Source organism: Euleptes europaea, chromosome 1 (genome assembly GCF_029931775.1).
Source record: "Euleptes europaea isolate rEulEur1 chromosome 1, rEulEur1.hap1, whole genome shotgun sequence".
NCBI lineage: Eukaryota > Metazoa > Chordata > Lepidosauria > Squamata > Sphaerodactylidae > Euleptes > Euleptes europaea.
This window is the reverse complement of record NC_079312.1, coordinates 53,128,530-53,144,767: the sequence shown is the minus strand read 5'-3', so window position 1 is coordinate 53,144,767 and position 16,238 is coordinate 53,128,530. Positions and strand designations below refer to the sequence as shown.

General features: G+C 43.9%; 1 protein-coding gene across 4 annotated transcripts in view; it reads left to right on the top strand.

Annotated features, from left to right (window-relative positions):
• Window positions 1-16,238, top strand: part of FGD5 (FYVE, RhoGEF and PH domain containing 5) — a 177,047-nt gene that overhangs the window by 152,170 nt on the left and 8,639 nt on the right. For all 4 annotated transcript variants that reach the window (XM_056859429.1, XM_056859413.1, XM_056859421.1 and 1 more), the window contains exons 13-17: window positions 3,606-3,689; window positions 6,801-6,880; window positions 13,617-13,716; window positions 14,870-15,007; window positions 15,951-16,053. In XM_056859429.1, the coding sequence (XP_056715407.1) occupies window positions 3,606-3,689; window positions 6,801-6,880; window positions 13,617-13,716; window positions 14,870-15,007; window positions 15,951-16,053 (505 nt within the window). The remainder of the gene's footprint in view (window positions 1-3,605; window positions 3,690-6,800; window positions 6,881-13,616; window positions 13,717-14,869; window positions 15,008-15,950; window positions 16,054-16,238) is intronic.

The window sequence follows — 16,238 nt, the reverse complement described above, 5'->3', positions numbered from 1 at the left end:
AAAAAAAAATTCGGTACAGTTCGGATTCGGCCGAATTTGGCCCTTGTGGGTTCGGTACGTGCTGAAGTCCGAACTCCCCCACTTCGGATCCGTTCAATTCGGAGGGAATTCAAAGTTCGGAAACAAATTCGGCCGAATAAAGCCATTAAAAACACAACCGCGCCTTTCCGCGGCTCTGGGGGGGGCATTTTTGGGCTTAGAGGTCCCAAACTTTTGGCAGAGCTTCAAAGGACGTTTATTGAAAGACTCCCCAAGTTTTGTAAAGATTGGGTCAGGGGGGGCTGAGATATGGGCCCTGAAAGGGGTCCCCCCACCCTTAATGTTGTGCATCTCTCAGCAGAGCTTGCCGCCCACGCACAAAGCTCCCAGCCCGACAACAGCAGAGAAATTAGCAAAACAACTGCAAACACAACCATGTTAAACAACACCTTTGCAACACACAACTGAAACCTCCCCCCTCAAACCAGGGAGCGAGAGACTCGAGGGGGAACACACACCCCAGGCAGAACCGACGAAAGCCCCCTTTGGCTTCCCCCCCACCCACAGAAACTGCTCTCTCCCCACACACACACAGACTCTGCTTTCCCCCCCCCACACACACATACACAGGAGAAAAATTATAGATTAAAGCCCCCAAAGGGGTCTTACTGTGGCTGTCTTCTTTTCCATCAGGACGGGCTGTAATCCAAGATGATTCCAATTAGGCACGGAACGTTTTGCTCTGGAGAGATGCACACAGGATCGGATCGGCTGCCCCATTCATCCCGAAAGGGGAAAGGGGAAAGCCCATATCTTGGGACCCCCTGACCCAATGTTCACAAAACTTGGGGGGTTCCTTAAGAAGCTTAATCTAAAGTTCCAGTGAAAGATTTGTGTCTGCACCCCCAAAAATGCGCCCCCTGCAGCCATGGAAAGAGAAAAGGGGGGAGGCGATATTTCTGCCCCCACTGAACCCATCTTTACAAAACTTGGGTAGTATCTTAAGAATAATTCACTGAAGCTATGATAAACGTTTGGGGGCTATATCCCCAAAAAAGCGCCCCCTGCAGCCACATAAATGGAAAAGGGGGGGAGGGAAAAGGGGGAGAGCCCATATCTCGAGACCCCCTGACCCAATGTTTACAAAACTTGGGGGGTATCTTAAGAACACTGGTCTGAAACTCCGCTCAAAGTTTGGGATTTGTACCCCCAAAAATGCGCCCCCTGCAGCCATGGAAAGAAAAAGGGGGGGAGCCCATATCTCGGGACCCCCTGACCCAATTTTTACAAAACTTGGGGGGTACCTTAAGAAGCTTCATCTGAAGTTCCAGTGAAAGTTTTGTGTGTGCACCCCAAAAAATGCGCCCCCTGCAGCCACAGAAAGGAGCCACAAGCACCCCACACACACACACGAGGATTTCGCTCTCTCTCTCTCTCTCTCCCTGGCCGGGCCGCACATCAGCTGATTCCTCCAGTACTCAATCCTGACTGATTGGCCAGAAGAAGACCCAGCTTGCCCACCGATTGGCCGGGGGAGGAGAATGCTGCTTACTGACGGTTATGCTGCTTACTGACGGCCGAATTGGCCGAATTTATTCGCAAACTCCCGAACTCGCTGAATTCGGCCCCCCCGGTTGCCCGCCAGTTTTGAGTTCGGATCCGTCCGAACAGAAAAGCAACGAATCGGGAAATTCGGTTGATTTTCAGTTCGGACCGAACCGAATTGACAGCCCTAGGGGAGGGCCCCCGCTGGTGCCCAGGCTACTTATCCCACCATGAGTGGTCCCAACGCTGGCAGAGGGGCCCGGCATTGCCAAGGCAGCGCTGCCCAGGGAAGCCGGCTGGCATCCCCACGCTGGCATCCCCACGCTGGCATCCCAGGGGGCATGCCGGCATCTGGGGGGGGCATTCCCGGGTTATGCCAGAGGGCGGAGCTGCCAGAGCTTCCTGTCCCCGTTCGGCCCGGAACGCTGGCGTTGAGAACGGCATTGCTATGACTGTTTTTAAGCAGGCGCGACATCGTTTTTCTCTATGGGGCGAAAATCCCCATTTTTACAAAACAAAAGCCTGTAAAGTTGATTTCTAATTGGGAAAATGGCACCAAGGAAAAGGTTTTATTTTCAAGAAAAAAACCTCCTATGCCTCACAGAGAATTCCAAATCTCATTCTTGCCAGCTGATTGTTGTTAAGAAAAATCGGGATATCCCACATAATGTGTGTGTAAAGTGCCCTCAAGTCGCAGCCGACTTATGGAGACCGCTTTTTTGGGGGGGGGGTTCATGGCAAGAGACTAACAGAGGTGGTTTGCCAGTGCCTTCCTCTGCACAGCAACCCTGGTATTCCTTGGTGGTCTCCCATCCAAATACTAACCAGGGCTGACCCTGCTTAGCTTCTGAGATCTGACGAGATCAGGCTAGCCTGGGCCATCCAGGTCAGGGATCCCACATAATACAACCCTCAAAAACTGGTGACTTGCAAAAAATACTACTTCTTGCTCGACTAGGATTGCCAACTTTTAAACAGGTCCTTCTGGCTGTCTCTATAACATCAGTTTGATCTGCCACAATTATGATGTGATTTGGCTCTGTGCAATGAAAAGCTTCAGTGACTCTTTTCTGCACATTAAGCCCCTGTTAAAGGGACAGGACAGATTTCTCCTGGTGAGTTGGCAAGCCTGTGCTCAACAGCTGTCTTAATTAAGGTGTTGCTGTACAGTATTCCCCAGAAACTACTTGAAAGGCTAAATTTGTGCTTGTTTTAATTAGGATTGATTAAGCACTGCAGTGCTGTGTTAGCTCTCTCGGGGAGCACACAGTCAGTCGAGAAAATTCTCAAAATGCCATAGACATTTGCGGGGGAGGAAGGGTTGCACCACAGTCTTGAGATTCTTTTTCTCTGGCAACCCCACCTTCGAATGTGCTGACAGTAGGTAACATAGATGACAATCCTAATCAGCTCTGCTCAGACCTAAATCCCATTTATTCAATAGGGGCTTACTCCCAGGAAAGTGTTCTTAGGAGTGCAACCCTAATGTACTTGACATTGAATGTTAACATAATAAATGTATGATGTAGTTTAGTATGTAGCATTTTTATTATGACAAAATCATTAATAACTATGAACAGTGGTGCACTAGCTAAACAAGTTAGTTTACTTGACACCGTAAGCTGCTGTCCTTAAGGTCAAAGGTGAAATGTCAAACGAGCACAAACTTGCACCAATTGCTTTTTTTTTGGTTTTCGTTTGGTTAGGTGTGGCCTTCTTTTCTTTCATTTCCCTAACCTTAAGCAATATGAACCAATGTGTTCGTTCATTTATTAAAACGCTTATACCCCTCTTTTCCTCATGGCTCGGTTGGGGCCCCGCAGCCTGTGGGGCCCAAGGACGTACACACCTTCCAAGTCACTGAAGTTGCCATACAGCCATCCTACTTTATGCCAGGATCTGCACAGATTCACCAACTCATATTCTTCTTAACATCTTAGGCATGCTTAAATCCTGACCTGAAATTTGGACACTAGGTCATTCTTCACTAACAGCCCAGCCAGTTGCACCTTGATTGGAACCTAGACTGCAACTCGTAAGCCATGTTCGAAATAACTGATCTTATCTTCCTCTTTGTGCAGATGAATGATGTTCTGCTGTATACGTATCCCCAGAAGGATGGCAAGTATCGGCTGAAGAATACCTTGAATGTATCTGGCATGAGGGTAATGCTAAACCCTTTCTTTTGTTTACAATTGAATACAGTTGGCTGGAAATCTAGTGTGACTGTGTGTTGCCTTACTTCTGTTCTTTTTATTAGTCAGGAAGGAAGGAAGAGTGGGATTCAGTCTCCCATTTACCCTTGTTTAATTCTAGGTGCTAAAGAGGCAAAACTGTATGCATAGCAGTGCACAATAAGAAGCATTAAGCAAGCATATTCATGAAGTCCTAAGAAGACTATTAGCAAAGAGGCTGGTCATGAATAATGCAAATTAAAATCAAATTTCCCATTCTGTCAGGATTCTCAGTGGCTCTCATTGTAGCCTTGTTGCCCAAATTAGGCAGTCTCCACTTTAGTTGGGGGAATTAGCTGTGGAAACTGGGATTAGCGAGAGGTGGGTAACTGGGATCTTTAATGTATGTATACCAGGATTGATCCTGGGGAAAACTCTCAAAATAATCATGCAATAGTTCAATAACATGGGTTTTTATTAAAGAATAAAATAATAAAGAACATACTTTTTAAGCAATGGGCAAACACACACAATTCATTCAAGAGCTAAGAAAGTAAGAGTGGAAAATTGTATGGATAGCATTAGGGATGGGCGATATCTACCGGTCCAGAAGAGACATCTAGAGAAAGCAGCGCTGAGGAGGAAAATGGCCAGTGTTTCCAGGAGCGAAAAGAAACCCCCGTGCAAGTGGGGGTATATGCTCGGATCCAGGATACACACACACTATGAATGGCCAAATAACTACTATTTATACCCATGAGTCCTGAGGCAGTATGGGGCAAGCTGGCAGGGGAAAACTAGCCAGAGACAAAAAATGGATTGTTTTTCCGGGGTCGAACAAAGAGTCAGGAGGGGTTTGATGAGTTGTCAGGATGCAAGGGAATACCTGGGCTATTCTCCTAAGTACTGATTGATTGCCTAGATGGGTGCAGGTGATATAATTAATGTTTGGCTTGGAGCACTGCCTTGAGTCTCAGTAAGAAAAGGTCAGATTATAAATGAAGACGATGATGGTGATGATAAACAAGATCTCATCGGACTTGGCAGTAGAAGAAGAAATAATCTACAGAAGAGATAACCGTGAACGAACCATCATATAAATTCTTCCTCAGCATTTCCTTCTTCTACTACAACTGATTCACTTTATTAGTGGTAGAGCATCTGCTTTGCATGCAGAAGGTCCCAGGTTCAATTCCTGCCCTTGAAATAGAATTCAAAGGATCAGGTATGAGGTGATGGGAAAGTTCACTGGAGAGCTGTTGCCAGTCTGAGAAGACAGTACTGACATTGAAAGGCCAGTGGTCTGACTCAATATATAAGCAAGCTTCATGCGTGTGTATGCTCATTATTTTATTTGTTAATTTATATAGTTTGTTGGTATTGTTAATTGCTTTGTGAATCATGATAGTTATGAGGCCATCTAAAAATACACCTAGTAATAATAAATCCAAGCAATTTAAGATGAACTATTTTTTTATCATGTAAATATTATCCTTCAGTTAGACAATCCAGACTTATTCACTTTTCTCTTTCCATTTTTATTTTTGTTTTGTTTTAAGGGATTCATAAACAGAGAATGAGGCTGTGGTTCAGAAGTTAAATGACTGGTTTTGATACTATTCTGGAAAATAACAAAGCTTAAAGAAGAAGTAAAAGGCTTATGGTACCAGTTTAGTCCATTTTCAGCAGAGCATGGATTGTTCCTTATCCAAGCTTTACTGAATGGGGCTGAGATGATAACAATTTGTAATGATAACAATTTCTTTGGGCAAGCTGAGTGTAATCCCACCTTTGCCATAGACTCAACTCGCTTTGTGGCCTTAGGCAGGTTCAGTAATTTCAGTTTCCCATTCATAGAAATGAAATAGTAATGATCTACCCATAGGGGTTACTGTGATGATTAAGAACATAATTATCTAGGCCCAAAAAAAGTCTTGTGTGATAAGTGTAAAAACATTTATTGTTCATCTTGTAAAGTGGATATAAAATAACAGTTTATTGGATTTGCTACCACAGACTAACATGACTACCCTTCCAGATTGCATATTTAAGGTTTCCTTGATACTACAGTGCAATTGGTCCCACACTGCTACCAATCTATTATCTATTGCATTTTTGTCAGGACTTTCCTCAAAGGATCTCAGAGGTGACAGATAAGGTTCTCTTCTACTCTTTTATCCTCACAATAATTCTGGGAGGTAAACTATGCTGAGAAATGGTGACCAGCCCATCCAGTGAGCTTCACGACTAAGTGGGAATTTAAAATAAGGCCTCAAACGGTTACACCACACTGGCTCATCTCCCCCCACCCCACCCCCCACATACATATATCAGTCTATATGGGCTTCCAGTGTGCCAGTGTGGTAGATTATTGGTCTAGCATTAGGGAGACCCCAATTCAACCCCCTCTTGCCATCAAACGTACAGGGTGAGCTTGGAGTAATCACACTCTCTCTGCCTAATCTTCACAAGGTTGTGGTGGGGATAAAATGAAAAAGAAGAACAGTTGGTTTTTATATGCCGACTTTCTCTACCACTTAAGGAAGAATCAAACCAGCTTACAATCACTTTCCCTTCCTCTCCCCCCCCAACAGACACCCTTTGAGGTAGATGGGACTGAGAGAGCTCTAAGAGAGCTGTGACTAGCCCAAGGTCACCCAGCTGGCTTCATGTATAGGAGTGGGGAAATCAATCCGGTTCACCAGATTAGCATCTGCCACTCATGTGGAGGAGTGGGGAATCAAACCCGGTTCTCCAGATTAGAGTCCAATGTGCCAAACCACTGCTTTTAACCACTACACCACACTGGAGGAGAAAAGAACTATACACACCACCATGATCTTTTTAGAATTAGGTCAGGATAAAAACACATTCAATAAAATATTCTTTATGTGGTTACTTAACACCCAAGTAACATCCACCACCTTAGAGAGGTCCATCGTTTGCTTAATATGGTTCACAAAGAAGCCCATGCTTCTCAGGTGTGATGTGGGAGCAATTACAGAGGCATGAAAAGGACAAGTAAAAGTCTTTCCATACTTCGGGCCTTGATTGATGGTTTAGCTTACTGCTTTCCTTCACACAGATGCCATTCCTTTTTAGGTCAGTCGTATAGTGACAGAGAAAGCCCAGAACGTCCTGAAGATTGAATATGCTGAAAATTGCCTAACCCTTTCAGCAAGGTAGGCAGCATCATACCGTTGTGTTGTTTTTTAGGCTAAATCTCTAGACCAGTTCAACGGCTCTTCAAGATTAAATTGGTGTCTCTCTATCTTTAAAATGCATTTTATATCTATAGTGTGTGACAGATAATGGCTGAATGTCTGGCTTTAAAGAATACCATGTACAGTTCTGGTCACCACACCTAAAAAATGATATTGCAGAGCTTGAGAAGGTATAGAAAAGAGCAACCAAAAATGATCAGGGGGCTAGAGCAACTGCCCTATGAGGAGTGGTTAAAATGCTTAGGAGTGTTTAGCTTAGAAAGAAGGTGGTTAAGGGGAGACATGATAGAGCTCTATAAAATTATGCATAGTACTTTAAGGAACTGCCTGAACTTTGTTCTTCTCAGTAACCCTTTTTAGTCGTTACAACTTTGGTATTCCTACCTTGTGTACACTGGTGCGATCCTCTGGGGACGCCAAGCAGCCATTCTGTGTGGATTGGTCAATGTACGTATTTTCCTGCCTCAGTAAATGTGATAGACCAGATTTTTTTGTTGATAAGCATTTGTGCGTATCCAAACTGGTAGACAAACTGCTCCCTAAACCCTGTAGCCCTGTTCACACAAAATGGCAGCCATGTGTATCAAGAAGTTTGCTCATAGTGCACTCTCTTATGAGTTAGGAGCACCAAAGTTTTAATGACCGGAGGGGGCCTTTGAAACAATAATTGCCATTGCTCCTGTTGTGGAATGTTGGACCTTTAAGAAGGCTCAACTATTATAGTGCAATCCTTCCATAATTGGAGTTCTACTCTGTCTCTTAAACAGAGGCCGCTGGTCCTGATTCTGCTGCTTAATTGAGTCAATTCTTCCTGCAGTTAAAATGTTGTGCTTAAACATGGTCTATGTGGAAGATGCACATTTCAAGAAGTAGGGAACACCAAAAATACGATCTTTCAGTGAGTCTTTCCCCCAATAAGGCCTGGTACCACCTACCCTCTCATTATGCTGTTTCACTTCCACTGCTCCTCATCATTGGTTGATTGGGAAACGCATGATATATTGACTTCATGACAGTGAATAAATTGTTCTGCAGATTTGAGAAAGGGGAGACCTTAACATAAGTCAGTTCTTAGTGGCAGCCCTGTGTATGGGCCCCAGCGTATAGTTACACTTACTCTGTATCCTGAACTATCTTTTGGTATGTTTGACTGCTCTGTTTGGCTTATCACCTTCCCATTGCGCCCTTCCTTTGTTTACATGATGATACTTAAAGAAATTACATTCTAGCAGGCTGTCGTGGTGCTTGGTTATGTTAATAAAGTGACCGGCACTCCAGGGAATTCTTGTAAAGTAGAAATTGGTAAGAAGTAAACTTTGCAATTAAATGCTTCAAATGAATCTTGCAAAAGTTATTGACTGGAATATTTTTAATGGAAAGATCGTAGGGATGCGCAAATGAAGTCCATTAGAAACGACTTTTAAAGAATTAGATGACCCCAGGATATAAGAAAGCTATCAGTAAGCAGAGATGGCTGTGTATGTAGCAATTGTTCACCTTCTCATTGTTGATACTTAGCTGCCTGGCAGCAGATTAGCTCTTATGCGGAATGAGCATCCTTGTGCTTCAGCTAAATAACAAAGAGCTGCAGCACCCTAAACACTAACAAATTTATTGCAGCATAAGCTTTTGTGAGCCCGAGCTATTTTGTCAGATGTGTCTGGCACACATTTAACAAAGCAGATGCCGGCTTACGAGATCTGATGCCACGATAAATTTGTTAGTCTTTAGGAGGCCACAAGACTTTTTGTTGTTGTTTTGGCTAGAGAAGATGAACCTTGGCTGCTTCTCCCTGTTACAACAGGACTTTAGATAATCTAGCAAGAAGTTAGCCAATTAGTAAAATTATCAGACTGTAGAAACGTTGCTATTGCATCCCTTTCCTGGCTGCTCCTAAACTAAACTGATGTTCCCTGTTGTCTGCTGTGGTGTAGTTAGGGTTACCAGTAGGATTGCCAGGTCCCTCTTTGCCAATCGGCAGAAGGTTTTTGGGGCGGAGCCTGAGGAGGGCGGGGTTTGGGGAGGGGAGGGACTTCAATGCCATAGAGTCCAATTGGCAAAGTGGCCATTTTCTCCAGGGGAACTGATCTCTATTGGCTGGAGATCAGTTGTAATTGCAGGAGATCTCCAGCTAGTACCTGGAGGTTGGCAACCCTAGGTATAGTAGCAGTCTGGTGTTCTGTTTCCAATTAGCCTAAATACATTATAAAAACAAACAACCTGTCCCAATAAATGATTAAGAGTACATTTACACATCTAAGTGTGTGATATCTGGTGTGCTAGTTCTGGCATTTCAGACCTGTATGTCTAGAGCTGCTCCATCTCTGCCCTAAAAGTTGTATAACCCTTTGTCATCCTCCATAGTGAGTTATCTACTGGGAAGAGTTCAGTGCCAGTTAACAAAGCAGAAACTTTGTTTTATCTGTACACATAAGAAATATGATAATCCGTAATCCAGTTGTTTACTGGGGCAGGTGAAAAGGGTCTGCTTTTAGGGTCATGTGACCCCTGATTGGCTGTCCTTGCTAAACCTACTTGGAAACGCACTGTTGGTTTGGATGTCCATTCTTCCCTCTTCCTCAAAGCCAAACCTAGGTTATGTGGAATAATTTGAACTTTGTAGCAGTCGAAGTCTTAAAGTTGCTTTTATGCTAATCTGTTAACTTTCTGGGTTCTAGGGATTTGTCTACACTGGGTAATGCTGCTATTTTGTACCGCATGTATTACTATCATCTGAACATATACACATACCTCACAAGAAAGTCATAGATACAATAGAAAAGCAAGCTACTGACCACTTAGTGGTTTTCGGACATGCTCTTCAGCTGATACCCCTGACCGTCCATATGCAGTAATGATACTAATTCCATCACTCTTCCACCTTCGCCTGCATACTTTTAGATTCCTCTTCCCAGTTCCCTTGCCTTCCTTTTATAGCACAATTGGTAACTTTTGCCACGTTTTTTCCTGACTCTCACTCAATAACCCTTTGTACTACAGCTCCTCTCCCTTATGGCTTTTGTCCATGAAGGTCCCATGTAGGGTTGCCAGCTCCAGGTTGGGAAATACCTGGAAATTTTTGAGGTGGGCCCTGAGGAGAGCAGGGTTTGGGGAGAGGAGGGACTTCAATGCCATAGAGTCCAGTTGCCAAAGCAGCCATTTTCTCCAGGTGAACTGATCTCTATCGGCTGGAGACCAGTTGTTAATGCAGGAGATCTCCAGCTAGGGTTGGTAACCTTAGTCCCATGATCCCTGACATGGCCCTTTTGTTGGTCAAAAGGGACCTTCACCCTCTTTTTACCAGCTGAAAACCTGGTTGGATCCACCTCTTAGTGTCTAACTGGATGCATAAATGAAAATTTATTCCCAGTGTTTATGTATACATTCACAAACTCTAGCAAGTCTTGCTTTATCAGGTAAAGTTCATTGCTAACTGTTTTTTTCTGACTGGGCACCCATGTCTTTATCATCTGTGTGACAAGCTGAAATTCCGCCACTGAAGCTTTTCCTAGCATATTTGTGGCAGTGTTAGGAAGAAGTTTTGCTTGTTAGCTTGTGCTTTGGACTAATAAAGATACAGGTGTCGTGCCGGGGGGGGGGGGGGGGGAAAGGTTGGTAACTCTGATCTCGGGAGTTTAATGCAATGACCATCCTGCAAACAGGGATTAGAGGGCAGAAAGTAGAGTTAGTTTTTGCTAGCATGGAGAGTAAATAACGCTGTAAGTCCAGGCCATAAGGTGATATACAGCATCTTACCTCATTATGCACCTGTCCTGGGCCCTCTTTTCCACAGCAGGGCCATTGACTTTTATAGCGGCTGGTGTTTTTCACAGTAAAGTGCTTACCGGCAGGGATGTGGGAATTTCAGCATCAGCCAAGGATCATTGATCAGCTCTTTGCTTTTCTCCCACAAAAGAGAAACTAGTCTCTCAGGTCTTGTTTGGTATCCTTCTAAAGGACAGGATGAAAGGGTCACAATGGAAAGGCTGTCACTGCTAATAGATGTTTTTTATTGAAAGTTATTGAAGTTAGAAGCCAGAAATCTTTCATGTCGAAAACGAATGGAAATGACAGTAAATACAACAGTGAAAATGGGCCTGTGTAATAATGATAGGGTTGCCAGCTCTGGGTTGGGAAATACCTGGAGATTTTGGGGATGGAGCCTGAGGAGGGCGGGGTTTGGGGAGGAGAGGGACTTCAGTGCCATAGAGTCCAATTGCCAAAGCTGCCATTTTCTCAAGGGGAACTGATCTTTGTCGCCTGGAGATCAGTTGTAATAGCAGGAGATCTCCAGCCACCTACTGGAGGTTGGAGAAAGAGGGAACCTATGCTGAAAATAGTAGTAACTGTACAAAGAGGCAGCACGTGGCTCAAAATAATAAACATCAATATCAAAAAACAATTGTGTTTGTTTTACTGTCAAATGCATTGAAAATAGACCACCAAAACAAATGAATAGTGTGTAAAAAAACACACAATAGCCTTGCAGGGCTTAGACCACCAAAACAAATGAAAAGTGTGTCAAAACACACACACACACACAATAGCCTCACAGGGCTTAAGGCAGTGCCAATAGGCTGAAAATATAGGAAAGCCGAAGAGCTAAACAAAAATAAAGCCTCCTGGGCTGAATATAAACCAAAAAAGATATGGTTATAAACAATGCACAACAATGGTGTGCATTGTTTATAACCATATCTTTTTTGGTTTATATTCAGCCCGGGAGGCTTTTTTTTTTTTTTTAACTCTTCGGCTTTCCTATATTTTCAGCCTATTGGCACTGCCTTAAGCCCTGCGAGGCTATTGTGTGTGTGTGTGTTTTGGCACACTTTTCATTTGTTTTGGTGGTCTATTTTCAATATATTTGACAGTAAAATAAACACAATTGTTGTTTGGTTCTTGTAGGTTATCTGGGCTGTGTGACCGTGGTCTTGGTATTTTCTTTCCTGACGTTTCGCCAGCAGCTGTGGCAGGCATCTTCAGAGTAGTAACACTGAAGGACAGTGACTCTCAGTGTCAAGGGTGTAGGAAGAGTAATATATAGTCAGAAAGGGGTTGGGTTTGAGCTGAATCATTGTCCTGCAAAAAGTATCAAAGGTAAATGTGCCAATCATTGTCCTGTAAGTATCAAGATAATGTGCTAATGAGGGTGTGGTATGTTAATATGGAACCATTGTATCCGGAAGTGATCTGTTAATGTGTGAAATCCAAAGCTAATCTGCATGGCTATTGTGGACTGTAGTCTTTGTTAGTCTGGAGGTTTTCAGGACAGGAAGCCAAGCCTTATTCATTCTTAAACTCTCTTCTTTTCTGTTAAAGTGGTGCTGATGTTTATGAATTTCAATGGCTTCTCTGTGCAATCTGACAAAGTAGTTGGTAGAATTGTCCAGTCTTTCAGTGTCTTGGAATAAGACCCTGTGTCCTGTTTGTGTCAGTCCATGTTCAGCCACTGCTGATTTCTCAGGTTGGCCAAGTCTGCAAAATCTTTCATGTTCTTTTATCCTTGTTTGTATGCTGCGTTTTGTGGTCCCGATGTAAACTTGTCCACAACTACAAGGTATACGGTATACTCCTGCAGAGGTGAGGGGGTCTCTTTTGTCACACAGCCCGGATAACCTACAAGAACCAATGAACTCTGACCGTGAAAGCCTTCGACAATTGTTGTTTTTTGATATTGATGTTTATTATTTTGAGCCACGTGCTGCCTCTTCGTACACCTACTGGAGGTTGGCAACCTTAAATAATGAACATAACAAACATGAAACATAATGTATACGCCCCTTCATTGACTTGTAGAACTTATTGCTGGAATATGTGGTGATGGCATCAGGCTTAGATGGATTTAAAAGGGGGATGGACAGATTAATGGAGGATGGGCCTAAAGGTAGCTATTAGCCATGATGCCTAAATGAGTCATCATGACAGCTCCGAGTTGGGAAATACCTGGAGATTTTTGGGGTGTAGGCTGAGGTGGGCGGGGTTTGGGGAGGGGAGGGACTTCAGTGCCATAGAGTCCAATTGCCAGAGCTGTCATTTTCTCCAGGGGAACTGATCTCTTATCGGCTGGAGATCAGTTGTAATAGCAGGAGATCTCCACCTACTACCTGGAGATTGGCAACCCAAGACATCCGGGTCCAGAAGCAGAAGGCCTCTGATTGTCACATATTAAAGCTAGTCTGTTGGTCTGTTCCCTGTGACACCTAACAGGTTACCATTGGAAATAGGTTGCTAGTCTAGAGGAACGGTTGGTCTGATCCAGCATGAGAGAGCCTACCAAAATGGCTGCAGTGGACACCTGTACTTGCCTTTGAAAAGGCATCTAAAACAGTTGTCTTTCAAAAGGTATTTGGTAGAAGGCCAATTTGGCCATGTTTCTAATTTGTACACTGTTCTTTAATTTTACAAGGGGGCTGTTACATTGATGTCCTTGCAAACTGTTCGCTGCCTTGTGCCTGAGGAGAAAAAGCAGGATGTAAATAATCAGCAATGCTGATTCTATGACCTTAGGCAGTTCATGAGAGGGAGGGCATCTTGGCCATCTTCTGGGCATGGAGTGGGGGGAGGTAGTTGTGAATTTCCTGCATTGTACAGGGGGTTGGACTAGATGACCCTGGTGGTACCTTCCAACTCTATGATTCTATGATTTTAAATAAAGGAATAATCTTTGATCATGTTGCCGCATTTCTCTCCCCAGCTCGTGCTCTGAAAGGGATGAGTGGTACAGCTGCATCAGCAGAAGCATCCCAGATGACTGCAGGGCTCACAGCGCAGTTGCTTTTCACAACAGCGTGGAAGTAAGAGCAGGTTCCAGCAGGATTTGTGGGCCTAGTTGAGTAGGCATTAAAAAAAGATTCCCTGATGGCCAGGCATTTAGATTGGTTTCATGTAAATCGGCTTGCCAAGTCTAGACGACAAAGGTCATCAGAGACACGTGTGTTTTATATTCAGCCTGCTGAGGCTGTTTCTGGAATTTTAAATACTTTCCAGTTCTGTTTTTATGCAGTGATCTATAGAGGGGTCCCCAGGTGCTTTGCTGGGATGGGGCTAGCATTACACAGCCTTTTATTTCTCCTGAAAACCTTTAAATTTACTAATTGGGGCTGCATGGGTTGATCCATGAATGGCTGTGGGTGGATAATCCCGTCTCGAAGCAAGACTACATGGGATTTGGGGGAACTTGCAACTCTTATAATTCTCCACCCTTTAAATGCTGCTGGCTTGGAAATTGTTGTGCGAGTATGTAAAGCACAAATAACTTATTTCTTTCTGCAAAGCATTTGTTTTCCAGGCTAACTCATCTGAATGCATTTTGCGGTTCAGTTTAAAGTGCACAATAAATTTGCCTAGAAATCTGTGTATGTGAGTGTGTCTTCAGGATTTGGTAAAAATCTACAGTGATCACCTGGAATCGCAAAGGAAATGTGGGCCAAACTGGATGGCATCCTTGTGGTTATGATTTGAAAATCACATGAGACCCCGATCAGGCAGTGTGGCAGGCTGAGGGGCTGTCCCCCCTCCTTATCAAGTGCACCCCCTGCAACTGTTTCAACCCTTAAAAAGGCATAAGAGGGAGAGTGCCGTGTTGTAGGCTCAATCAGGATTGTGCCCTCACATTTTAAAATCACTGTAAAATGTACAGGGTGTCCTCGTGGTGGCGACGAGGATGGGGTCACGTCTGCTTTGGCCGATGGCTTCTGCATAGATTTTTTTAAACAAAAATATGTCCTAAAGCATGCTGTAGAGGTAGTTCAAGGCTGCTTCACACATGGGAGTTTTGTATGTAGATATGACATCTGTGTGTGTTTCCATGTTAAATGATAACATGATGAAGGACAGCACTGAATCTTGCTCAACATATCCATCACAAGGTTCTTAAGATGATGCATAGCTTGTATTATGTGGAAAAGCTTAGAATAAACTAGTACAATGCTGCATTTTTATTTTAAGCTTAGGGAAAGACTGGGGATGTCCTTGGGTGAGAGACCCCCAACTTTGGTGCCTGTATCTCACGTCATGATGTGCATGAATTGTGGCTGTGACTTCAAGCTCACGTTGAGGCGCCATCATTGCCATGCATGTGGGAAGGTAAATGTCTCACGTAATCACTGGATATTTTCAGACTGCTTAATAATTATCAATTTTCTCTGTAAAGCCTCTTTATCACTCCAGAGGAATTAGTGAGCGGGAAGGGAATTCATTTTGCAAGCAAAGGATTTTGTAAGAGCTTTGCAATAAGCATTAACGTAACTGGATTGTATGGTGAGTACAGATCGCATTGTGCCCTCAGGGCAGAAAGCCTTGCACCAGGGGACCATAAGAGTTCATCCATGCCTCAGTACTGGTGCTGTCTTATTATTATCCATTTTAGAAAACAAAGAGCAGGAATTAGTTTTGTTACGTGTAATGATAAGGTTGAAAAATAGCAAACAACGGCAGAATAGGGAGTGACAATGACCCTGGAGCCAGCCAAGCTGAGCTAACCCTGCAGTGCTTCAGGCCACATTGCAGGGGACACTCAGCTCTGGTGGGACTTACTCATGGCCCCCTCCCACAAAATGGTGGCAGTTCCTCACTGGAGGAAGCAATTGGTGAGCTGACATCAATTATCATTGCTGCTGAAGGGTCCAATCCAAGCAGCCAATGAGGCTCTGGAAGAGTTGCTGGGGCTTGGCTCGGTTTGCTTCTCACCGCCAATAGGCTTCTTTGGCAACAGCCCACCAGGTAATTCCTCTGAAAGTTAAATGGCCAGCCCACTGCTTGATAACAAATGATGTAATCAAGAAAGAGATTTAGAGGCGCCTCATTGAATCCACGTCAAGTTCTTTGTTGAGTCCTGCAAGCATATTTTTGCAGTATACCTGTTCTATACATATTGTATACATTGATTTGGGGGGGATGGTTTGATTGTCTTCCTGTCATGTGATGTAGAGTTGGGCTGAATTACCTTTAGCCCCTTCCAAACCAGACTCAGCTTTTGCTAAATTTAGGCTACAGCAGAATGTATCATCTGGGTTTTGTGTTCTTGCAGATTGTGTGCCGAAATTGTTCGAGAAACAAGTATGCTCTGAAGTACCTCAAAGACCGACTAGCAAAAGTTTGTGATGGCTGCTATGCAGAACTGAAGAGGAGAGGTGAGTCCTCTATGCCCCTTGACTGTGGGCCATCAGGATTCATGCCTGCCCTTCTGGATTCTCTAGATGCTTGTGTTGGGGTAGACTGATCCTGCCCCCCCCCCCACTTTAACTGACACTCAGCTAAACTATATGTTTTCTAATGAGTTGGGTCCAGATTCCACAAACCCAACTCAGTGTCCCTG